Here is a 25077-nt window from a genome sequence, read left to right on the forward strand (position 1 = left end):
GTTTGCATTCCCACCAGCAGTGCAAAAAAGATCCTTTTTCTCCACATCCTTGCTAACATCTGTTGTTGCCTCAGTTGTTAATGTTAGCCATTCTGACAGGTGTGAGGTGGTATCTCATTGTGATTTTGATTTGTATTTCCTTGATGAAGAGTGATGTTGAGCATTTTTTCATGTGTCTGTTGGCCATCCGGATGTCTTTGGAGAAGTGTCTATTCATGTCTTTTGCCCATTTCTTCACTGGATTATTTGTTTTTTGGGTGTGGAGTTTGAGAAGTTCTTTATAGATTTTGGATACTAACCCTTTATCTGATATGTCGTTTGCACATATCTTCTCCCATTCAGTTGGTTGCCTTTTAGTTTTGCTGATTGCTTCCTTTGCTGAGGTCCCAGTAGTTCATTTTTGCTTTTGTTTCCCTTGCCTCTGGAGATGTGTTGGGTAAGAAGTTGCTGCAGGCGAGATCAAAGAGGTTTTTGCCTTTCTCCTCAAGGATTTTGATGGCTTCCTGTCTTACATTGAGGTCTTTCATCCATTTTGAGTTTATTTTTGTGTGTGGTGTAAGGAAGTGGTCCAGGTTCATTTTTCTGCATGTCGCTGTCCAGTTTTCCCAGCACCACTTGCTGAAGAGACTGTCTTTATTTTTATTCCATTGGATATTCTTTCCTGCTTTGTCAAAGATGAGTTGGCCATACGTTTGTGGATCCATTGCTGGGTTCTCTTTTCTGTTCCATTGATTTGAGTGTCTGTTTTTGTGCCAGTACCATACTGTCTTGATGATTACAGCTTTGTAATTCAGCTTGAAGTCCGGGATTGTGATGCCTCCTGCTTTGGTTTTCTTTTTCAAGATTGCTTTGGCTATTTGGGGTCTTCTCTGATTCCATACAAATTTTAGAATTGTTTGTTCTAGCTCTGAGAAGAATGCTGGTGTTACTTTGATAGGGATTGCATTGAATATGTAGATTGCTTTGGGTAGTATTGACATTTAGCAATATTTGTTCTTCCTATCCAGGAGCATGGAATATTTTTCCATTTTTTTGTGTCTTCCATTTCTTTCATAAGCTTTCTATAGATTTTTCACCTCTTTGGTTAGATTTATTCCTAGGTATTTTATGGTTTTGGGTAGAATTGTAAATGGGATCGATTCCTTGATTTCTCTTTCTGTTGCTTCATTGTTGGTGTATAGGAATACAACTGATTTCTGTGCATTGATTTTATATCCTGCAACTTTGCTGAATTCATGAATCAGTTCTACCAGTTTTTTGGTGGAATCTTTTGGGTTTTCCATATAGAGTGTCATATCATTTGCAAAGAGTGAGGAGCATTTGACTCTTTATATCAGCTCAGATCATGATCTCACGGTCATGAGATCAATCCCTACATTAGGCTCTGCATTGAGCCTAGAGCCTGCTGGGGATTCTCTCTCGCCCTCTTTCTCCCTGCCCCTCCCCGACTTGTGCTCTCTCTCAAAATAAATAAATAAGCAAACATTTTTAAAATAGAAAACTTGGGGCACCTGGGTGGCTCAGTCGGTTAAGCATCTGACTTCAGCTCAGGTCATGATCTCATGGTTCATGGATTCGAGCCCCACATGGGCTCTGTGCTGACAGCTCAGAGCCTGGAGCCTGCTTCAGATTCTGTGTCTCCCTCTCTCTCTGCCCCTCCCCTGTTCACACTGTCTCTCTCTGTCTCTCAAATAAATAAATGTAAAAAAAATTTTAAAAATAAATAAATAAAATAAAGTAAAATAGAAAACTTAAGGGGCACCTGGGTGGTTCAGTTGGTTGAGCATCCGACCTTGGCTAAGGTCATGATCTTCTGGTTCATGGGTTTGAGCCTCACATCAGGCTGTATGCTGACAGCTCACAGCCTGGAGCCTGTTTCGGATTCTATGTTTCCCTCTCTCTCTCTGCTCTTCCCCCAGTCTCTCTCTCTCTCTCTCTCTCTCTCTCTCTCTCTCTCTCTCTGTCTCTCACAAAAATAAGTATAAACACTAAAAAATAATAGAATCATGGGAATCTACTCCCGAAACCAAGAGCACGCTATATACACTTATATACTATAAGTGTACAAGTACTTGTATACTTGTACTATATACACTATATACACATTAGCTAACTTGACAGTAAATTATATTTAGAGAAAAAAAATAGAAATTTTAAGATGTGAAAAAAGTGTTTACCCAAAAGAAATGAAGTAGAAGATCTGGAACACTTGATGATTCTACCCTACCAATAATTATATGTCCTTTTAGGGGATTAATTTTTGTTTATTTTGTAACTTACTTATTGTGATGCACGTTATATATATGTGTTATATGTATTAATATTAGTAATAACTAATATTACTAATTAAGGTAATTAGGGATGCATATTATTTGGCATTCCTTAAGATTTTGTGTTTTAAACTTTAGGTATTCTACTGATGGCAGCCTCAGAAAATGAAGATAATGACATTTTGTGGTGTGTTAACCATGATACATTTCCTTTCCAAAAGCCAATGATGGAAACCCAGGTAAGTTATCCTGAGAATCTTAAGGAACTTTTTATATATTTTATAATATTAACTGAAGAGTAAAATTGAAAGAATCTTTATGTTGTGATATTTATCTTGAATACTCATATATGATTAGAAATTGAAAATAAGTGAATTCTGTTAATTCTTTGTTTTTCCTCTGAGGTTGGTTAATCATTAAAACTATGTTTTGACATTGGAGCCCTTTTAGAATGGTTTTCATAATGTACCCCAAAATGCATGTTTTTTCTGAAATGACTTTTGTCCCATTTAAATATATTGGATTTTCAGTTATTTAATTATGAGGCCATCCACTATAGTTATGACTTAGAATTTTATCTTAATGATGCCTTTAATTTATAGTTCTGCCTGCATTCAAAAATTTGTTTAATTGTAGAAATTTTCAAGTGTGCACAAAAATAGAATGATAAATCAAACCCCCATAATTAAAGAATTACCAACCCTTTCCCCATCTTGTTTCATATCTCTCCCCTGCGTATACAAATATGCACACACAAACACATGGTTGTGTTTTAAAAGCAGATATCACCACATATTCCATGATGTCAACACGGAGTTCCTAGGTAAGGTTTGCCGCCCCGGCCTGCCTTGGCCCAGTCCCACACCTGGGCTGCTCATCTCAGCCCTCAGCATAGAAGGAGCTAAGGAGAGGCCAATGCCACCAAGAGTATGGCTAGGGGAGCCATCTATGCTCCTTCCCATTGGTATCCCCTGTTCACCCCTATCTGTTAATCCTAAATGCCCTCGCATAACCCATGCTGCTTGGCCCCTGAGGATGCCGATCAAACCAAATAAATATACTCCTTTTGGAATCATCTCTTTAAAAGGCATTTTTGGTTCCAGCTGCTGCCAACTGCTTCCTGGTTATTCTCAAACTTAAGCCCTTTTAGTTATGAGGAGCAGGAAAGGTATGTAGATGACAGGAAGAAGAAAGCATCCCCAGGGATGGGGGCATGGTTTGAATGGGCTCTTCCAAGTTTCTGACATGGCCCAGGGAGCTGAGGTAGAGGGTAGGTATGGAAGCAAAAAGCATTTTTCTCATTCTTTTTTTTTTTTTTTCCCATTATTTAAGCTTTACTGAGCACTGATTATGTGTCTCATCCTGTGGTAGACTGTGAGGATTCAGAACTCATTAAGATACAAACCTTATCCTGATGGAAGCACATTGTTAGAAAGTGCAGGTTTGAATTCTGGCTCCCATTTCCTTAAAGCTGTGGCTCAAAGTGTTTAATGTATCTGTGGCCCTCAATTACTTTGTCTATAATAGGTATAAGAATACCTACCTTTGTGGGTTTGTTGTAGGATTAAATGAGTTCATGTGTGTAAAGCACTCAGCATACTGCCTGGCATATATGAAGCACTCAATAAGTGATTAAAAATGATAACTGTTATTTTTTTTAGCAAATACTATGCATCATATCCTTTCATTTGTATAATACTTGTTCCCAAATATGGACTTTTAAAAAGAAAAACAGTTACCAAATATAAATGTAGCGCATGGACTTTAACCAAATTATACTCTCCCCAAAACAGCTATATAAGACATTAGAACAGTGGGGAAATTCTGTATTGACTGGGCATTAGGCTATTGTTAACATTCTTAAATGTTACAGTAGCATGTTTATCTAAGAAAACACCCTTATTTTTAGGAGATGCATGGAAAAGTATATGGGAGTGACGTGTCATTTTCAAATGGTTCAGTTTATATATATATATATTTATTTATATTTATATATAAATTTATATATATTTATATATAAATAATATATATATTTGCCATATATATATATATGGCAAAATGCTAATAGTTATTGAATCCAGGTATTGGGAATATAGACATTTATTGTGCCTTAAACATTTTTAGAAGTTTGGAATTTTTTATAATAAAAGTACTTTAGAAAATTAAAACACTTTAAAAAGAAGTAGCTTAGAAAGCAAAAACTTCAGAAGAGAACAAAAATCTGTATGTCAGCAAAGGGAAGTGTTAAACCTATCCAATCTATCCTGGAAAGATGGTAGGATATAGTTTTTGGTTATTGAAAGAATTGTAATCCTAGTAAATACTGTTTACAGTTAATCTATTTTTTAGATGAAGTTTATGTATTTATTTTTGAGAGAGAGGCAAGAGAGAATCCCAAGCAGGCACCATGCTGCCAGTGTGGAGCCTGACCCTGGGCTCCACTCCATAACTGCAAGATTATGACCTGAGCTGAAATCAAGAGTCGGACACAACCGACTGAGCCACCCAGGCACCCCTGTTTACAGTTAATCATAAGAAAATTTTGCCTCTGCCTTCTAGTATGAAAGATTATTGTCATAGAAGATGACCTTATTAGAGGAATAGACAGAACGTTAAATAGAAACTTGAGAATGTTTCCATTCATGGGTTATTAATTTATGAAATTCTGCATTTTCTTAGAGATTAGACCTATATATTTTTCCTTTTTAGAAGGTTTTGCTTTATGTAACTTTGATAACAGGTATAAAATGTTTATTTCTTCTGTGTAGATGACAACCCGTGTTGATGGTCATTCATGGGCTCTCTCTGCAATAGATGAGTTGAAAGTAGATAAAATTATTACACCCTTAAATAAGGATCATATTCCCATAACTGACTCACCAGTTGTGGTACAGCAGCACATGTTGCCTCCAAAGAAATTTGTTCTCCTCTCAGCACAGGTATGTACACGTTCTCTTAAGGTGGGGTCAAAAAAGAAGCAGTGTTTAATGTTAAGATATTCTGCAATATTTGCTTAATAGAGTCATTTACGTAAGTGCTTCAGGAAGTTTTAAAGATATTCTTAAGGAATAATTTGTTAAGTACCAAAAATGCAACAAAAAACTTGCTTATAAAGTGTTATACTTTTTCTAAAGCAGCATTTCTAGTACCAGTGTTGAGTGGCATAAAATAAAATAACCCAAGTTTTTTGTAATTCTCACTTATTAAAAAACATTGTTTGGTATTTGTTTTTTGAATAGTAATGCATTAACAAAATTCAACTGGCATAACAGGGAGTACGCAGAGTAAATCCTTCCTTGCAGTTGAGGTCCCTTCCCTACAGACCCATGTATGTCATCAGCATCTGTGTGTCCTTCCAGAGGTGCAGATGTATAAACTATAAAATAATGGTAGCATATTCTATACACTGTTTTATATCTTGTTTTTTATATTTCAGATATATACTTTAGAGATCTTTCCATATAATCATATAAAGAACTTTCTCATTTTGTGTTTGAAAGGTTTTCTTTTATATGCATGTGCCATATTTTATGAGGGCCCTATTAATGGATTAATCTTTTGCTGTTTGTAATGCTACAATCTTGTGCATGTATCATTTTCTGTTTGTATGAATAAAGCTGTAGCACTGCATCTGCTGGGTCAAAGAATATGTGCATTTCTAATTTTGATAAATGTTGCCAGATTCCCCTGTATTCATACATATATGCATATATTCAATATTGATGAATATTGAGTGCCTATTTCCTTACATCTTGTCCCAACTATAATACATCATTTTATTAAGAGTAAGATGGACAGTCTTTTTAAATGTTTATTTTTCTATGAACTATCTATTCCTATTTTATTGAATTTTCTTTTTCTTTTTGATTTATAGAAGCTCTTTATTAAGGAGACTTTTTGTAATTTCAGTGTCATATTTTTCCTAGTTTCTCATTTTGTTTATTGAGATTTTTCCCCTAGGGATAAAGCATATAAGTAGTCAAAATTTTCTGTTATCTTTGGGAATTATGAAATTAGCAAACAAAAACAAAAACAAAAACTTCTTCATTCTGGGGCGTATAAAAAGTTCACCTATAGTTTATTTCAGTACTAGTATAGTTTTATTTTGTCATTTAAATCTTTGATCTGTTTGGAGTGTATCTTGGTGTATGATTAAGGATCCAGCATTTTTTCCTAAATGGACATACTTATGCCAACATGATAAATGGATAATCTAACTTTAATCCTTTGCTCTGAGGGACAGCTTTTATCATATTCTAAATTCGAGTATTTACTTGAACCTATATCAGAACTTTCTAAATCTAATAAGAAAACACTGACCTTCACCAAAGAATAAATCCCAAATTAATTTAAAAGGCTCTGGCTCTGTAGATACGACATTTTATAAACCTGTGTTTTATGCCTGGTGATAGTACATGCCCTGTGAACATGTCATGTGTCTTACAGAGCAGTGTTTTCTTCTTTAATTTTGTTTATGGACGTATAGATCTAGTATAGGTTGGGAATTGAAATGTAGATGTTCCTTTTGACTGGTTTGCTTGGTATTCTTGAAGGGTTTTGTTTTATTGATTTTATTAAGTAAAATACCAGGGTCAGTTGATCCAGCCATGCTCTATAAATCTATTATTTATGTATTTATGTGTTTTTTTTTTTTTTAACTTCTTAGGGGAGTCTTATGTTTCATAAACTTAGACCTGTAGATCAACTGAGGCATCTACTTGTGAGTAATGTGGGTGGAGATGGAGAAGAAATTGAAAGGTTCTTTAAATTACATCAGGTAATTATTTGTATTTTTTTTTTAAATATATTTTAAACAATGAAACAATGGGAGTCAAAGCTCAATTTTGTGTAAGTTAGGATCAAAATACTATAATTAACAGGCAATCTTAGCAGCCTTCCTTTCTTTAGTCACTATGTATATACTAATATTTGGGAGCAGTATCAATAGGTAAAGCTTATGCAGTAAACTCAGATTTTCATTTGTTATTGATAAGTTCTTATTAAAGTATACTAGTAAGAGACTGATGTTCCAACTTATATGATAAAACACAAGGCATTTATGAACAAATCTTTTTTTTTTTTTTGCCAATGACCTGAGGAAAAAATTAGGAGCAATAGTGATGGGGCCGTTAGTATTTCAGAGCCACAGCTACAATTGACAAGGTAAAACTCAGAAAGCTTAAGATCAAGAATATCAGATCAAAGTTAAATACAGAGACACTGGATTCAAATCACCAGCTCCACCACAAGGGCAGAGTACTTGAATTCTGTGGGCTTCAGTTTCTTCATGTGTAAAACATGCATTCGATAGGGGCGCCTGGGTGGCTCCATCGGCTAGCTTCCAACTCTTGGTTTCGGCTCAGGTCATGATCTTAGAGTTGGTGAGCTGAAGCTCCTTATAGGGCTGTGCGCTGACAGTGTGGGGTCTGCTTGGGATTCTCCCTCTCTCTCTGCCCTTCCCACACATGCACGTGTTCTCCCTTTCTCTTGCTCTAAATACATACATACATACATACATACATACAAACATACATACATACCAAAAAGTATGCATTATAGTAGTATATGGTGTGGGGATTGATGTATGTTGTCCTCTTAAAATAGTACCTGGCACGTGACAGGTACTCAATAGCTATTAGCTACTGTTGTTATTTTCTAAAAGGTAAAAAGACCATGAGGAAAAAAAATTAGGGGAATAAACTAAAATAGAATCTAGATAAAAAGAAAAAGAAAGGACCCTTTAATGATAGTGCCTATGATAAATTTTCTCCTTTTTCATACCACCTGATCTCATTCACTTAGCAAATATGTATTGAGCACCTGCTCTGTGCTAGGCACAGACTTAAACACAGGGTACAGCAATAACCAAAACTTCTTTGTAAATGTTTATGTTTGGGGCGCCTGGGTGGCACATTCGGTTGAATGTCCAAATCTGGATTTCAGCTCAGGTCATGATCTCTCAGTTCATGAGATCGATCCCCACATAGGACTCTGCTGACAGCACAGAGCATGCTTGGGATTCTCTCTCTCCCTCTCTGTTCCTTCCCTGCTCATGCTCTCTCTCTTTCAAAATAAACATTTAAAATAAAATATAATAAATAAATGTTTATGTTTAATATAAGGCAAGATACTTTTTTTTTTTTTAACAGGAAGACCAGGCTTGTGCAACTTGCCTTATCCTTGCTTGTTCCACTGCTGCTTGTGACAGAGAAGTATCTGCATGGGCTACTCGGGCTTTCTTCAGGTATATGTCCGTTTTCTTTTGTTCTTGCCCACTTTTTTTAAGTGGTTGCATTGGCCAGCATGATGGTTTTTAAGGGCTTGCCTAACAGTTGAGGAAGTATTTAGGCAAGTTACTAAAATTCTTTTGCAAAAGGTTGAAATCTGGAAAGATTATAACACTAATGGAAGTTGCTAGATTAGCACAATGTATGAATTGTTACCCTTGCTCTAGGTAACTTCTGTCTAATATTCTTTTTTCACCTCTTTCTACTCCAGTTACTATATCTTTTGTATTTCCTGAAACACTCTACCGACTCTGCTTTATTTGTATCATTGGCATTGAGGGATTCTGAATCACTTTAAGGAAACTTGGTATCAAAGAAATATTTTTATTTGGAAAATATTTAGCTAAAGATAAGAATTTGAAGTCTGATTTGTTTAAAACAATTTTTCCAGTGCTGTCTAACCATAATCTGTATAAAAATTACAGTGTCATATACTCCTAAGTAAATTCTGGATAGTACTGACTCTTCTTAGAAATTGCTAGAGTCCCTTATAATTCTTTCTGGTAGAGATTCAAGTCAACATTTATTAAGTGTTATAAATCTATGCTTATATGTAAGCATTATAAACACAATACATAAAGTCTCTAATGTTTAAGGGATTTATTTGGGAGCTAAGCAAGACTTGGAACAATTCCAGCTTTTAAGGTGGATAATTTCGCTGAATAAGATTAGCTTTTTTTGTCACAAAAACAGGTATGGTGGTGAAGCACAGATGAGATTTCCAACCACTCTCCCTGCTCCAAGTAACGTGGGTCCCATCTTAGGGTCTCCTGTCTACGCTAGTGAGTATGAAACATTGAAATGAGACTATTTCTTTTTTTTTTTTTTTCAACATTTATTTATTTTTGAGAGACAGAGCACCAGTGAGGGAAGGGTAGAGAGATGGGGGAAGGGACACAGAATCCAAAGCAGGCTTCAGGCTCTGAGCTGTCAGCACAGAGCCCGATGCAGGGCTCCAACTCACGGATCCCGAGGTCATAACCTGAGCCAAAGTCGGACGCTTAACCAACTGAGCCACCCAGGTGCCCCAAAATGAGACTATTTCTTTTTTTTTTTTTCTTTTAATTTTAAATGTTTTTATTTATTTTTGAGAGAGACAGAGTGGGGTAGGGGCACAGAGAGAGGGGGGCAGAGGCGAGCTCTGTCCTGAGAGCAGAGAGCCCGATGGGGGTCTTGAACTCACCAACTGCAAGATCATGACCTGAGCCAAAGTCAGACACTCAACCAACTGAGCCACCCAGGTGCCCCGAGACTATTTCTAATAGTTTGAATTTTAGAAACTATGTAGTTTCCATATAGCATATTTTAAGGAACAAACCTTTTCATTATATCTTGTTTACTGCTGCTGTTTTATTGGGTGAATGATTCTATAGATGTCCAACTCTTGAAAGTGATGATATGGTAACATTGAGTTCTTTATGTTAGAGAACAAATAATACATAACCAGTGTATTTACAGAACTCGTTTGACATTCAAAAGGAAGGAGGTGAATGATTTAATGAGTAAACTCCCACCTCAATGTTTTCCAAAGTGGAGATAGTTAGAAAGTTCCTGGGAAATAAGAGTAGTCTCTAAATCTTGAATATGTCACAGATGGTACCACTCCTCACTCGTGCTTAGAAACAGCTTCTCTAATTTCATCAGATTTAAAAGATTGAGAAATTATTTTATAAATCTTTATATTCTTCTTTTCAGGTTCTCCTATTCCTAGTACTAGTTCATACCCAAATCCAACATTTCTGGGAACACCATCTCAAGGTACTTGTGTTCTTTATTTTACATTGCTATACTATTTGAAGAGCTAACACTGTTATTATCCTTAATACTTAGTTAAAGATTAACTTGCCCTATTGTCTTGAAAATCGTAATTTAATACAAATCACATCCAAAGAAGTATTGACATTTGGCCATGAATGCCTTTGCATAGGAACACCTTTAGCTGTGTACCTGGAAAGCTCCTTATTTGGGTACCAGGATTTAATTAGCCATGTCATCTGTATAATTAGCTCTGTTTGACTCCCAGTTTAAGGAGTAGTGATTGCAAGCTTTCTTTCCTTTTATCCTGCAGGCTGACACTTGAAAGCCTACCTGGGAGCACCCATCCAAGTCTGAGTCTCTTCTTTTCAGGGAAAACCAAATTCAATATCTGTTTATAGTAGTATTTTTGTAAATATTCTTACCCTTGGGTCTAGACATGCAGGCTTGGGTTATTGAGAATTCTGAATGTTTAAGGTTAAATTTAAAGGTTTGTCTTTATTATGTGCATACAAGGTGTACACCCTCCTGCCATGTCAACTCCAGTGTGTGCTTCAGGAAATCCAGCAACTCAGGCCGCAAGTATGACTTGTATGGCTGCACCAGAGATCGTGTACTCTGGAAAACACAATGGTATTTGCATCTACTTTTCTCGAATCATGGGGTAAGTTTTGTATGGAATAACCCAACTATTGCTCACCTTGTCCCATTTTGTGTGAATATTTTTAACTCTAAATTTGGGCCATCATTCATTTCTATTAAATTTTACTTACAGTTTTAGTTCATTTGTTCATTAATAAGATTGTATTCTATTGTTAAACTATTTTATCATATAACCACCTATATTTGTTGCTGTGGTTTACATATATGCATATGTATACACGTACATATTAATACATAGTGTTCCAAACCACCCCATAACTCAGTGACATGTGTCTGCAAGTCAGCTAGGCAGTTCTGATCTTCACTAGGCTCACTCATTTATATGCAATCAGCCCTGAGGTTGAAGAGAGCTCTGCTAGTCTTGGATTCGCACATGTTTAGGGTCATGTTTGTATGCTGGTCTAGAATGGCATCTGCTGGGACAGCTGGGTGGTTCTTCACATGGTTTCATCCTCTAGCAGGTTAGCCGGGGTTTATTTACTTGGTGGTAGCAAGGTCCCATGAAAAAGGGTAGAAATTGGCAAAGCCTCTTGATAACTGGGTTTAGATTTGGCTTTACCATCACTTTCACTTCATTCGCTGGACGAGGGGAATGTCTCCAGGCCAACCTAGATTCAAAAATAGAATCCAGGGGTACCTGGGTGGCTCACTTGGTTGAGCGTCCAACTCTTGATTTCAGGTCAGGTCATGATCTCATGGTTTGTGAGTTCAAGCTCTGTATCAGGCTCTGTGCTGATGGTACAGAGCCTGCTTGGGATTCTCTGTCTCCCTTTATCTCCACCTCTCCCCTGCTTGTGCGTGCGTGCGTTCTCTCTCTCTCTCTCTCTCTCTCTCTCTCTGTCTCAAAATAAACTTTAAAAAAGAGTCCATTGAAAAATGGGAAATATATTCCTTGTTATGAGAGGCACATCGAACTCATAAAGGATAGGTATAAGGAGGGATAAAGAATTACAACATTTTTGCAATTAATATGTCATATCTAGTTAATTGTCCTGTCTGCTGTGTATTTGTCTTAGATTTGAGATGTATGCTTTCATTTCAATCATTTGCTCAAAAATGTGAAACACTGCAGCACTCCTTTATAAGTTTGTTTTTGCATTATAAGCTTTCTTGTTTATAATTCACTGCCCATCGTGTTTTGATTTTTCTTCGACAGTATTATGTAAAATATCTTAGGTATGTCAGGTTTAGACATTTTCTTGTTTTCCATCTTTTGGATAACTTCATGAAATGTTAAATGAAATCATTGCTGTCCTTTAATAAATACATAGAGAGGAATTTAGTACATATTGTAATTGTTTTGTTTATACAGCATAATTGTTAAAACATTTTTTTATTTCAGAAATATCTGGGATGCTAGTTTAGTTGTGGAGAGAGTATTCAAGAGTGGCAGCAGAGAAATCACCGCAGTAAGTGTGTCGTATAATAGTATTCCATTGTTGCGATGTAACCAGTTTATGCTGTTAATTGGACAGATTGTTTCACATTTCTTGATGTTTAAAAAGATGCAGTGGTCGTTCTTTTGTGTACATATCCAATAAACTCCTTGCCCAGGTCTGTCACTTATAAAATGATGAGTAACTTCCTTAATATTTCAGTCTGATACTTCACTAGAAAATGAGAATAATAAGACATCTTTCTCTTAAGGTTGTTGTGAGGGTTAAGCAGAATAAATCCTAATACTTAATATTACCAAAGCTACTATTTAGTGCTTTGCTTATATGCCCCCCCCCCCCCCAAAACTCCACAGACCAAGTACTGATTTCCATGTGTTGGTATACTTTGTAGAGTGCTTTAAAAAAAGATTCTTTAAAACTTTGTATTAACATAAATTCAGGTAGTAAAATTCTTTTAACATAAAATAGAAATGCAATTTATTTTAAGCTTTTTCTTTTTAAATTGGAAAGATATCAAATATCTTTTCAATTCTGATACTCTTTTAAAAGTTCATGTTTCTAAGAATAAGAATGTATTTACTTAACATAGTATATGATTTCATTTATCTGAAGTTCAAGAACAGGCAAAGCTAACCTGTGGTGATAAGAAAAGTGGTTACCTGGGATATGGAATAACTAATGACCAGGAAGGAGCATTAGAGAACTTTTTGGGTATTAGAAATATATTGTGGTCTGGGCAGTGACTGTATTAAAAACGTAAAAAGCTATCAAGATGTTTGTTTAAGGTGTACTGATTTTACTGTCTGTAAATTATACCTAAATCAAATCAGAGCAGGACAGGAGGGATGTGGTATCTAACCCTTTATTCTGGTCATGAAGCATAAATTGATAAATAATTATGTTTTTGAAGATAGGATACTTCAAAATTGAAAGTTTACATTGAGTTACAGATATAAAAGTATGTGTTTTACATATACACTTTTTCAGTGTTTTAAAACTTTGGAAAATAAATTTTTTTCCTTACAGATTGAAAGTAGCGTTCCCTCCCAGCTGCTGGAGTCAGTGCTACAAGAACTAAAAGGTTTGCAAGAATTTCTAGACAGAAACTCCCAATTTGCAGGAGGACCATTAGGAAATCCAAAGTAAGAATAAATAAGATTTATTTACTCATTTTCCCTTTTTTCTCCAAGATATAGTTCACGTTATAAAATTCATTCTTTTAAATGTTTAGTTCAGTGGTTTTTAGTATATTTATGAGGTTATGCAATTATCACCTCTATCTAATTCCAGAACATTTTCATCATCCCAGAAAGAAACTCTTAACCCATTAGCAATCACTCCCTGTCTTAGGCTGCAGTAACAGTAATACCATAGAATGGCTTAAACAACAATCATTTATTTCTCACAGTTCTGGGGGCTGCAAGTCTGAGATCACAGTGCCAGCATGGTTGGGTTCTGGTGAGGACCCTCCTCCTGGTTTACAGATAACTGTTTTCTTTGTGTGTCCTCACATGGCAGAGAGAAAACTAGGTGACAGGTTCTCTGGTCTCTTCTTCTAAGGGTGCTAATGTCATCGTGGGGGCTTCACTGTTGTGACCCCATCTAAACCTAATTACCCCCGAAGGCCTACATCCTAATGCCGTCAGATGGGAATCTGGTGAGACACACTCGGTCCATAGCTCTCCCTGTTTCCCTTCCAGCCCCTAGCAACCACTGATCTGTCTCTATGCGTCTGCCATATTCTGGGTCTTTTATATAAGTGCAAATGTGTGGCCTTTTGTTTCTGGCTTTGTTCTTTTATTCTGTTTTCAAGGTTCACATGTTTTAGTGTGTATCAGTACTCTTTGTTTCATTTTTCATTTCATCAGGTGATGCTCATTTGGTTGTGAAGCTTTTTCGTTGTTACGAATAAGGGTGATGTGAACATACCTGTAAAAGTTTTTGTGTGGACATGTTTAGGATAAGCTTTTTTTTAATTATAGAAATGGGTTTGTTGTAAAAAATTTCACTGCCCAGAAAATTTATGATCTGAAGTATAACATAAAATATCTTGATACTCATAAAATATCTCACTGTGCATTTCTTTAAAACTATATTGCAAACATAGCACTTTCACAGGTCCTCCCCCAGACAGTGGGGCCCGGATTTGGTAGCTGGTGCTGAAAGAAAACCCTTGATTACATCCTTGCCCTGGGACTATGCCAGTGGCAGCTGTCACTCAGTGGGACAGAGAGACTGTTCTGTGACATCATATTCAACATTGTACATTTTCTCCTGCTGTTCTAACCTTAGATCTTCTCCCTAGATAGATAGATAGATAGATAAAAATAGATAAATCTGCAAATAGAGTCTAACTAGGCATACTTTTATGAAACATTATATGTACTTAGTGTATCTTTTAGAACATTCCAAATCAGTGGAATAAATTATTTTTATATTGGCTTCGTATTTTTCCATTATTTATAGGTGTTGGTGTACTTGTTTAGTGATCTTCAGATGAATTTTTTGGCAAGTAGAATTGGGTATGAGGGCTTTTTAAAATGTTGGTATGTAATATTTAATTGTCTCATGAGAAAATTATACCAATTTTCTTTAATATTAACCTTTGGAACACTTTAACATATATCTTTTTTTTTTTTTTTTTTTAAATGTTTATTCATTTTTGAGAGAGGAAGAGTGCAGGAGCACGAGCAGGGGAGAGCCGGCCGGCAGGGGGGGAGGTGGGGCACAGAGGATCCAAAGCAGGCTCTGCACTGTCAGCACAGAGCCCAATCTGGGGCTTGAGCTCATGAACCGTGAGATTATGACCTGAGCCACCCAGGTGCCCTAAATTATATCTTCCATACAAATTGATTTCTTCCCTCTTCTGTTAACTTAGTTTAAGAGTCTTTATCTTTTAATAGGATAATTTAACTTCTTCCCTTGTAGTTGGCCTTAGTTAGATGTTTGATCTTATTCTCACATCCTTAATTTGTGCTTTTTGTTGTGTTTTCTGTTTGTTTTTCTTTCCTTTCCCATCCCCTTATTTTACTGTATTGATCAGACCTCTCTCTATCCCAAACACAGACTTAGAAGTTTTATATATGATTTTCTTTCTCTGGTAGTTAGTTTTAAATTCTGAAAAATACACGTCTGTCAGCATTAATAATTGGACAGAAGCTATTAATCTTTCTTTTTTCCCCTGCCCTCCACCACTATCCTTCCTGGAAATTATCTGGAATTTTAGTTGTAAGGTGCTTTTGTTGTTGTTCATTTGTTTTGTTTTTTCACATTATGTTCTTCTTTTAATAGTTCCTCAGTGTATTGAACTTTACAGTTATAACTGCAAATGTCTGTTAATTTTATTCCCTGTACCTTTACTAATTTCTCTTTAGTTAGTAGTTTTCTTGCTGAGTTTTTTGGATTTTTTAAATATGTAATCCTGTCATCTGCAAATAGAGATAGTTTTACCTTTTTCCTGTCTATCTGTAGTTGCTTTCTCTTGCCTGTGTAAGTTAATGTCTCCAACACAGTGTTAAACAGTGGTGGAGATAAAGTGGGCATCCAGATCTTATTCCTGACTTTAGTGGGAAAGCTTGTAATGTTTCCCCATTAAAGAAGATGCCTGCACAGATACAATTTATCATACTAAGAAAGTATTCATCCATTTCTGTTTTATTGAATATTCATATAAAATGAGTATTGGAGTTTGTCAGATGTCTGCATTTTGCAGAGATGATTGTATTTTTTTCCTTTATTAACAAATTTCCTAATTTCAACCAATATCCTTCATGGCTGCAACATTAGTCTCACTGAGTATTTTTTAATAGCTTCTTAAGATGTAATTTATATGCCACAAAATTCACTTATTTTAAATGTTTGGTTCAACAACTATTAGTAAATATATAGAATTGTGCAATCGTGGCACCTGGGTGGCTCAGTCGGTTGAGCGTCCACCTTCGGCTCAGTCATGATCTCACAGTTCGTGAGTTTGAGCCCCACGTTGGGCTCTGTGCTGACAGCTAAGAGCCTGGAGCCTGCTTTAGATTCTTTGTCTCCCCCCCCCTCTCTCTCTGCTCCTGTCCTGCTCAAACTCTATCTCTCTCTCAAAAATAAACATTAAAAAAAGAATTGTGCAACCATCACCACAGTCCATTTTTAGAACATTTCCTTCAACCCCAAGACATTTCTCCTGTCCATTTGCAATCATTTCCTCCTCTTAGTCCCAATTATTAATCTGTCCTATCTCTGTAAATTTGCCTATTTTTAACAGGTCATATAAATGGAATTATATAACTTGTGGTCTTTAGAATCTAGATTTTTTTTGCTTAGCATATTTTGAGGTTCATGTTCAAGGTCCGTGTTGCAGCATAAATCTGTACTTCACTCCTTTTTATTGCCTAATGGGTATGGAATTGTAAGGTCGTAGTCATTTTTTTCAGATCTTTGTTTACAGTTTGTTCCATTTTCTTCCTAAATTTTTATATTGCAGAGGAAAAGTGCATTACTTTTCTGATTCTCTTTTCTCTGTAAATAGTTTGTGTTAATTTTGAAAATTTTTATGCTATTTCTATTACTGAAGATTTAGCAGTTTTCCATAACATCTTTACTATGTTTTTCTTCACTGAGTGTTGAGAACTAGACTTCCTTAATGAGCATTTAGAACTAGACTTTTAAGCCTTGGTGAATTTTCTTTTATTATTTTTTAATGTACTATCTGATCATTTCCCTTCTCTTTGGAAAATCCTATCAACTCTCCTAGTTCTAGCCTCTGTTTCTTCTCTTTTCTTCCATAATTTCCTTCATTCCTTTTGTTGTAATGGTGGTCATTCTGTGAAGTACAGAATTCCTAGCATTGATGTTGTCAATCGTTAATTACATTTTATTTCTTTACTTAAAATTTTTTTTTTAATATTTACTTTTGAGAGAGAGAGAGAGACAGGGCATGAACAGGGCAAGGGAAGAGAAAGAGGGAGATACAGAATCCAAAGCAGGCTGCACGCTATGAGCTATCAGCACAGAGCCCGATGCAGGACTCAAACCCACAAACTGAGATCATGACCTGAACCAAAGTCGAATGCTTAACTGACTGAGCCACCCAGGCTCTCCATCAATCACTTATTATATTTTAAATAGCATCTGTTCAGTTTCTCTGATAAATTTTTTTTCTGGCCATTATATTTTTAACTCTAAGAGCTCTTTTATTTTCCCTTTTTCATGGCAATTAACATTTCTAATGTGAATCCCAAATTTCACTAAGAATACAATGGATTCCTTTTGCAAGTTTTTCATATTTTCTACATTAGTTATTTCATTGGGAGCTGTTGGTCTCAGCTGCCCAGCATAGTCTGTCTTTTCCCAGCTAATAAATACATTGTATCTGGTGATATTTTTCTGGCTATATTTAGAAATTAATGTATATACTGACTAGTATAGGTAACCAGTGTAGATCTACTCAGCAGTTGTTGTCAGTGTTCAGTAGCAGATCATCGTGTGAGAAAAATTCTTGTGACAGTTTCATGGCTAATTTTGCCCCAGAATATGGTAAGAATATGGTAGGAAGCTGAAATTAGGTCAAGTGCTAGATTTCAACTCTCAGCATGCCAGACTAGTGAAGCTGAGGTTTCTCTTTAAGTGAGTTGGGAGACTGTAGCAATATCAACCCCCTGCATTGTTTAATGTACTATCATTTGGCTTCGGAGGAAATCTGAGCCTGGATGCTAGGGAGGAAATATGAGCCCGGATGCTAGGGCCAACCAGATGAGATGTGATGTTCGTTTTGTTTACTTTTTGCCAACGCTCTCTCCAACCCTTAGCAAGTTGGGTCTTAGGGTTCCCAGTTAGAGCGTAAAGTTGCCAGTGGACTCAAAGAAGGATCTATATTAGCAATAGGGTATTCCAGTGGATTACCCTGCTATGTTAATCCCATCTAATCTGCCTACTCCCCCTTCCTCATGTTTGTGATGATAACCTGGATTTTGCTAAGGAGCAGTATAACCAGCAACAGTAGACCCTACTGTAGTCCTCTACAACAAATCCACCATCTTGCTTGTGGGCAGTTTACCTCACATAGAAGAAGGTATGTGATTAAACTCTGCCCAGTCACCCTGTGTGGTAGAGGAGACACACTTGCTGCACTGATGTCCTGCGTAATAATCATTTTAAATCCTCCCTTCAGTTATTTGGCTACCCTGATATTCAATTATTTGGAAAGTCTGGATAAATGGTTACTTCTTTGCCTTTATTTGCCAAATTAATAGAATGAATTGGTTTCTAGCAGCCTTTAGAGATGAGCAGTTTTGGCTTTAAGGTACGTAGTAAAATCCACCCTTTTTCCGTGTGAGGTTTTAAGAGTTTTGGTGGATGCGTAGTGTCATGTAACTATCACCACAACCAAAATACAGAACAGTTCCATCCTGCCCCCAAGTTCTCTTGTGCTTTCTCTTGTATTCATACCCTTTTCTCACCCCTAAGCCTGGCCACAAATGAGCTCTTCTTTACCCCTCTACTTCGCCTTTTCTAATATGTTATATACATTGATTCTGGCTTCTTTTCTGTAGTCAGAGATTGATCCGTGTTGTTGCATATATCATTCCCCTCGAGAATGTCAATCTTGTTTATTTCAGCAAGTAATCTAGATACTTAACTTCAGACCACAGGTTCTGCCTTGGATTCTGTGGGCACTGATTTCAGTATCAGCTTAGTTTTCAAAGCTGTTGCTGTACTCTTTAGGTCTGTCCCACGCATGAGCCTCTCAGGGTTATTCTGGGACTTGTGCAGTAGTTTATATCTCAGTTCAGTTGTTTGAGTCTTTGCTGTGCTTCTTTGAGTATGTTCCATATATATTGCTTCAGGGGTGAACCCAGAGGTTGTGTTGATCATACACAGACTTAGGGGATCTCCTTTCCAGCCCCTTTTTGTTCTGATTTCCCACAAATTCTCTAGCTCCCAGGAACTCCTTTTACTAGTCCTCGGGATAGAAAGCTAGTGTTCCCTTTCATTTTTCACTCCTTTGATGTCATAGTATTGTGGAAATGGTGGTACCTTTGGGGCAAATCGTCAAGAGAAAGAACTGATTTGCTTCAAACTTTTGGGACCACAAGCCCCCTTTTCCCAGTTTATCTGTTCCGGGGTTTCTCAGCCTCGGGACTGAAGACACTGGGGACTGGGTAATTATTCATTGAGGGGACTGTCCTATGCATTATAGGATGTTTACGAGTATCCTTGGCCTCTGTCTACTAGATACCAGTAGTCCTCCCCAGTCGTGACAGTTAGAATGTCTCCAGACATATTGCATGTTCCCTGGGAGATTTACTCCCCATACAGTTTTGTTTTGTTTTGTTTTATGTTTTGTTTTGTTTTGTCCATACAGTTTTGAAACTCAGTTCACTTTTGAACAAAGCCGAAATAAAGGAGTACGGGGAAAATCCCAGTATGAATGGCTTGTCATTTGAGTTTTGACTTCCCAGCTAAGTCTGTTTGCACTTAACTGACTTTTCAGAGTCCTCAGTGAGTAGTTGCTCTTTGTATTCCATCCAGGGTTTTCGGTTTCGTAGTCAGTGAAAGAGGCTGTAGCAGGCTTACTCCATCTAGGCTGGTGCCATCAGTCAAGGTTTTTATTAATAACCATTATGAATACATGGTTTTAATGTATTTAGTGTGTTTCATTCACTGCAGATTATTTTTGTAATGCAAGATGTCCCAATGTTTTGCCTCTTCAGTCTGCTTGAGTTTTGACGGTTTTCTGTCAGTATTTTGAGTTTTCTTTGGTAACTTCTTTGCTTCCTAATATGACAAGATGTTCTAGGTTCATTTGGTACAATTCCTGTCCTCTACCTGGAATCAGCCATTTCTCCAGGGAACCCTGATTTCTTTTGGTAGGAAAGGGTGTTAAGGATTATAGCTAGAGGTGTTCTTTGCTACTAGTCATGCTGTATGTTGTTTTGTCTGTATTTTCTAATAAAATTGCGAGTTTGTACTGTTGTGAAAGGTTTAAAATTACAGGGTTTCGCTCCATTTCTTTTATTTTTGTATTGCTTTTTCCCTAAAAATCTTATTTTCTATTAATATTGACATAATCATTCGCTTCATCCTACATTATACCTATCATAGTTTCAATAGTCATATACTTTTAAAGTTAAAATCTTTTTTTTTAGCTTTCCAAAATTTTTTTTAATATGAAATTTATTGTCTCTATCAGTTGTCAAACAAAAATTTCTCCTGAAAATTCATCATTCTTTTCTTCACATCCCCTGAAGTTACATTAAGAGCTGAAGTATCAGATTCTTCACGAAACGAGCCCCAAATGCTCTTATCTGCTCATTTCTCTCAGTGGCCAGTATTACCTTACAGTAGGTTCTTTGCTTTTTACTTTTGTCCTGATGTTTCTTCATCTGTAAAATGGGATTCTTTTTTTTTTTTAAGTAATTAATTTTTTAAATTTACATCCAAGTTAGTTAGCATATAGTGCAATGATTTCAGGAGTAGATTCCTTAGTGCTCCTTGTGCATTTAGCCTATCCCCCCTCCCACAACCCCTCCAGCAACCCTCTGTTTGTTCTCCATATTTAAGAGTCTCTTATGTTTTATCCCCCTCCCTGTTTTTTTTGTTTTTTTTTAAACGTTTATTTATTTTTGGGACAGAGAGAGACAGAGCATGAACGGGGGAGGGGCAGAGAGAGAGGGAGACACAATTGGAAACAGGCTCCAGGCTCTGAGCCATCAGCCCAGAGCCCGACGCGGGGCTCGAACTCACGGACCGCGAGATCGTGACCTGGCTGAAGTCGGACGCTTAACCGACTGCGCCACCCAGGCGCCCCCCCTCCCTGTTTTTATATTATTTTTCTTTCCCTTCCCTTATGTTCATCTGTTTTGTATCTTAAAGTCCTCATATGAGTGAAGTCGTATGATATTTATCTTTCTCTGGCTAATTTCACTTAGCATAATACCCTCTAGTTCCATACATGTAGTTGGATGGCAAGATTTCATTATTTTTGATTGCTGAGTAATACTCCGTTGTGTGTGTGTGTGTGTGTGTGTGTGTGTGTGTGTGTGTGTACACACATACATATATACACACACACACACATATATATACTTTGGCTATTGTTGCTAGTGCTGCTATAAACATTGGGGTGCATGTGTCCCTTCGAAACAGCACACCAGTATCCCTTGGATAAATGCCTAATAGTGCAATTGCTGGGTCGTAGGGTAGTTCTATTTTTAGTTTTTTGAGGAACCTCCAGATAGTTTTCCAGAGTGGCTGCACCAGTTTGCATTCCCACCAGCAGTGCAAAACAGATCCTCTTTCTCTGCATCCTTGCCAACATCTGTTGTTGCCTGAATTGTTAATGTTAGTCATTCTGACAGGTGTGAGGTGGTATCTCATTGTGGTTTTGATTTGTATTTCCCTGATGATGAGTGATGTTGAGCATTTTTTCATGTGTCTCTTGGCCATCTGGATGTCTTCTTTGGAAAAGTGTCAATTCATGTCTTTTTCCCATTTCTTTGCTGGATTATTTGTTTTTTGGGTGTGGAGTTTGAGAAGTTCTTTATAGATTTTGGATACTAACCCTTTGTCTGATATGTTGTTTGCAAATATCTTCTCCCATTCAGTCAGTTGCCTTTTAGTTTTGCTGATTGTTTCCTTCGCTGTGCAGAAGCTTTTTATTTTGATGAGGTCCCAGTAGTTCATTTTTGCTTTTGTTTCCCTTGCCTCTGGAGATGCGTTGGGTAAGAAGTTGCTGCAGGCAAGATCAAAGAGGTTTTTGCCTGCTTTCTCCTTGAGGATTTTGATGGCTTCCTGTCTTACATTTAGGTCTTTCATCCACTTTGAGTTTATTTTTGTGTGTGGTGTAAGAAAGTGGTCCATGTTCATTCTTCTGCATGTCGTTGTCCAGTTTTCTCAGCACCACTTGCTGAAGAGACTTTATTCCATTGGATATTCTTTCCTGCTTTGTCAAAGATTAGTCGGCCATGCATTTGTGGATCCATTGCTGGGTTCTCTTTTCTGTTCCATTGATCTGAGTGTCTGTTTTTGTGCCAGTACCATACTGTCTTGATGATTACAGCTTTGTAATTCAACTTGAAGTCTGGGATTGTGATGTCTCCTGCTTTGGTTTTCTTTTTCAAGATTGCTTTGGCTATTTGGGGTCTTTACTGATTCCATACAAATTTTAGGATTGTTTCTTCTAGCTCTGTGAAGAATGCTGGTGTTATTTTGATAGGGATTGCATTGAATATGTAGATTGCTTTGGGTAGTATGTAAAATGGTATTCTTAATAATATTTACCTTATATAATTGGGAGTATTGTATTAAATCGTTGGTGGAGGCAAAACAAGTGTTCAATAAAAGGAAGCTATTATTTATTATCCATCTATTCTCAGTGAAACTTTAAGCATCTCGGAGATTAAAATGCTTCAGTTTCAAATCATTATCATTGATTTGTCAGTGATTATTTCACTATTCTACAGAGGAAAAGAATATTTATAGTGTATTCTAGTTCATTTGTGTGAAATAACCAGAACAGGCAATCTTACAGAGACAAAGTAGATTAGCAATTACTTAGGGTAGGAGTAGGAGAGATGGAGATTGGCTACTAATAGGGAGTGGGTGAAAATATTCTAAAATTAGATTGTGGTGACAGTTGCACAACCCTATGGGTATATTTTGAAAAACTAAATTGTGTACTTTAAATGGTTGAATATATCTCAGTAAAGCTGTTGAAAACACAAATTCTGGAATTTCTGTTTTAGTACAACTGCCAAAGTGCAGCAGAGGCTGATAGGATTCATGCGTCCTGAAAATGGAAATACCCAGCAAATGCAGCAGGAGCTGCAGAGGAAGTTTCATGGTAAGTTATTCCTTCTGATCAGTTAACTGAACATGCCCCCAATAAAGAGTTCTATTCAGTGAATAGAAAACAGTGGACATCTCTCAATAAGATTTAGTTTTTTGGTAACCCAAATATTTTTTATTAAAATAACATCAGTATGGTTGGGAAAAGTGGGACAATATGGATCTCTTGTATTTCCATAACTTTCAACCCATTAATTTTTTTCCTTTCCTTTACTAGAGAACATTATACACACCTGTGTTTAATGAGTTTTTAATTGTAAAATAGACATAAAATTTACCATTTTAACCATTTTTAAATATAGAGTTCATTGGCATTCAGTACACTCACACTGTTGTGCAGAGGTCACCACTATCCATCTCCAGAATTTTTTCCATCCTCCTATACTAGAACTCTGTACTCATGAAGCAATTTCCCCTGCCCCAGCCCCTAACAGCCATCATTTTTGTTTGTTTTTCCTCTCTGAATTCGAGTACCTTATATACCTCCTATAAGTAGAATTATACAGTGATCAGCTTTGGAACTGGCTTATTTCAGCTAGCATAATTAATGTCTTCAGAGTTCATCCGTGTTGTAGCATGCGTCAGAATTTCCTTTCTTTTTAAGACTTAATGTTATTTCACTGTATGTCTATATAGGTTTCCCCTGCTCCCTGAAAGTGGAGTGTCCTGGGAAACCTTTCATAAGCTAAATGACATAAAGTGAAGAAGCAATTACCATTCGTTGATATGGAAAAGGTTTTGAGCATTCCCAGACACAAAAAATAACCTTTCTTAGGCTTTTCTGTTCCTTAAGACACATTTTTTTAAAGTTTACTTATTTTAGTAATCTCCACACCCATCTTGGGGGTCAAACTCACCACCCCAAGATCAAGAGTATCAGGCTTTTCTTTTCTTTTTTTCTGTTTTTAATGTTTATTTTTGACACAGAGAGAGAGAGACAGAGCATGAGTAGGGGAGGAGCAGAAAGAATGGGAGACACAGTATCCAAAGCAGGCTCTAGGCTCTGAGCTGTCAGCACAGAGCCCTACATGGGGCTCAAACTCATGGACCACGAGATCACGACCTGAGCCGAAGTCGGAGGCTTAACCGACTGAGCCACCCTGGTGCCCCAGAGTATCAGGCTTTTCTGACTGAGCCAGCCAGGCGCCCCACCTTAGGACACATTTAGAGATAAAACACAGATGCCCAGAGACACATTTCAAAGCTATGGCGGTTTAACGCTGAGATGCTGTGTGTGGTTTCTGGGGAGGGTGCTTGGATGGGTGCATGCTGCTTCTATAATGGCTCACTGCAAAACCAACAATGAATGCTGTTTTGGGGTTTTTTTTCCATGAAAGCGAAAATCCTCTTTGAATTTCTTTCAGTTAATGATATAAGGTACTAATGTAGGTCTTTCATAGAAGCAAAGTGATGTAACATGAACTTTCAAAATGCAGAGAATACCTATACCACAGTTTGTTGATCCATTCATCCGTTGTTGGTGGACACTGGGTTGCTTGCATCTCTGAGGCATTGTGAACAATTCTGCTATGAACGTGGTGTACAAATAGAAATTTTCAATTCTTTTCAGTTTTTTGTTATACATCCAGACATGGAATAGCTAGATCATATGGTATTCTGTTTTTACCTTTTGAGGCACCACAATACTGTTTTCCATGCACCATTTTACATTTCTACTAGTAGTGCACAAAGTGTTTCAGTTTCTTCACATCTTGATTAGTACACATTTTTCTAGAGTTAAAAATGTGAATTGAACTTTTTTTTGGTCTGTTCTAAATAGTAACAACTAAGAACAAGGGAATGGGAAACTTCTTCTAATCATCAATTATTCCAGAAAAAAATTGGAATAATTATAGTTATTTGGCCTGC

At 36.8% G+C, this 25077-nt stretch overlaps 1 protein-coding gene and 1 non-coding gene across 2 annotated transcripts in view; both read left to right on the forward strand.

Moving 5' to 3' along the window:
* The window catches only part of NUP155 (nucleoporin 155), a 72227-nt gene that overhangs the window by 25218 nt on the left and 21932 nt on the right, over positions 1-25077 (forward strand). The window contains exons 12-21 of the mRNA XM_047867500.1: positions 2409-2509; positions 5039-5209; positions 6937-7047; positions 8420-8514; positions 9251-9339; positions 10253-10315; positions 10829-10976; positions 12318-12384; positions 13399-13514; positions 23106-23203. Coding sequence (XP_047723456.1) covers positions 2409-2509; positions 5039-5209; positions 6937-7047; positions 8420-8514; positions 9251-9339; positions 10253-10315; positions 10829-10976; positions 12318-12384; positions 13399-13514; positions 23106-23203 — 1059 coding nt within the window. The remainder of the gene's footprint in view (positions 1-2408; positions 2510-5038; positions 5210-6936; positions 7048-8419; positions 8515-9250; positions 9340-10252; positions 10316-10828; positions 10977-12317; positions 12385-13398; positions 13515-23105; positions 23204-25077) is intronic.
* On the forward strand, positions 14476-14604 carry LOC125147510 (small nucleolar RNA SNORA30/SNORA37 family). Its single transcript, XR_007145223.1, has one exon. It is a non-coding gene; the product is annotated as a small nucleolar RNA SNORA30/SNORA37 family (small nucleolar RNA).

This window comes from Prionailurus viverrinus, chromosome A1 (genome assembly GCF_022837055.1).
Source record: "Prionailurus viverrinus isolate Anna chromosome A1, UM_Priviv_1.0, whole genome shotgun sequence".
NCBI lineage: Eukaryota > Metazoa > Chordata > Mammalia > Carnivora > Felidae > Prionailurus > Prionailurus viverrinus.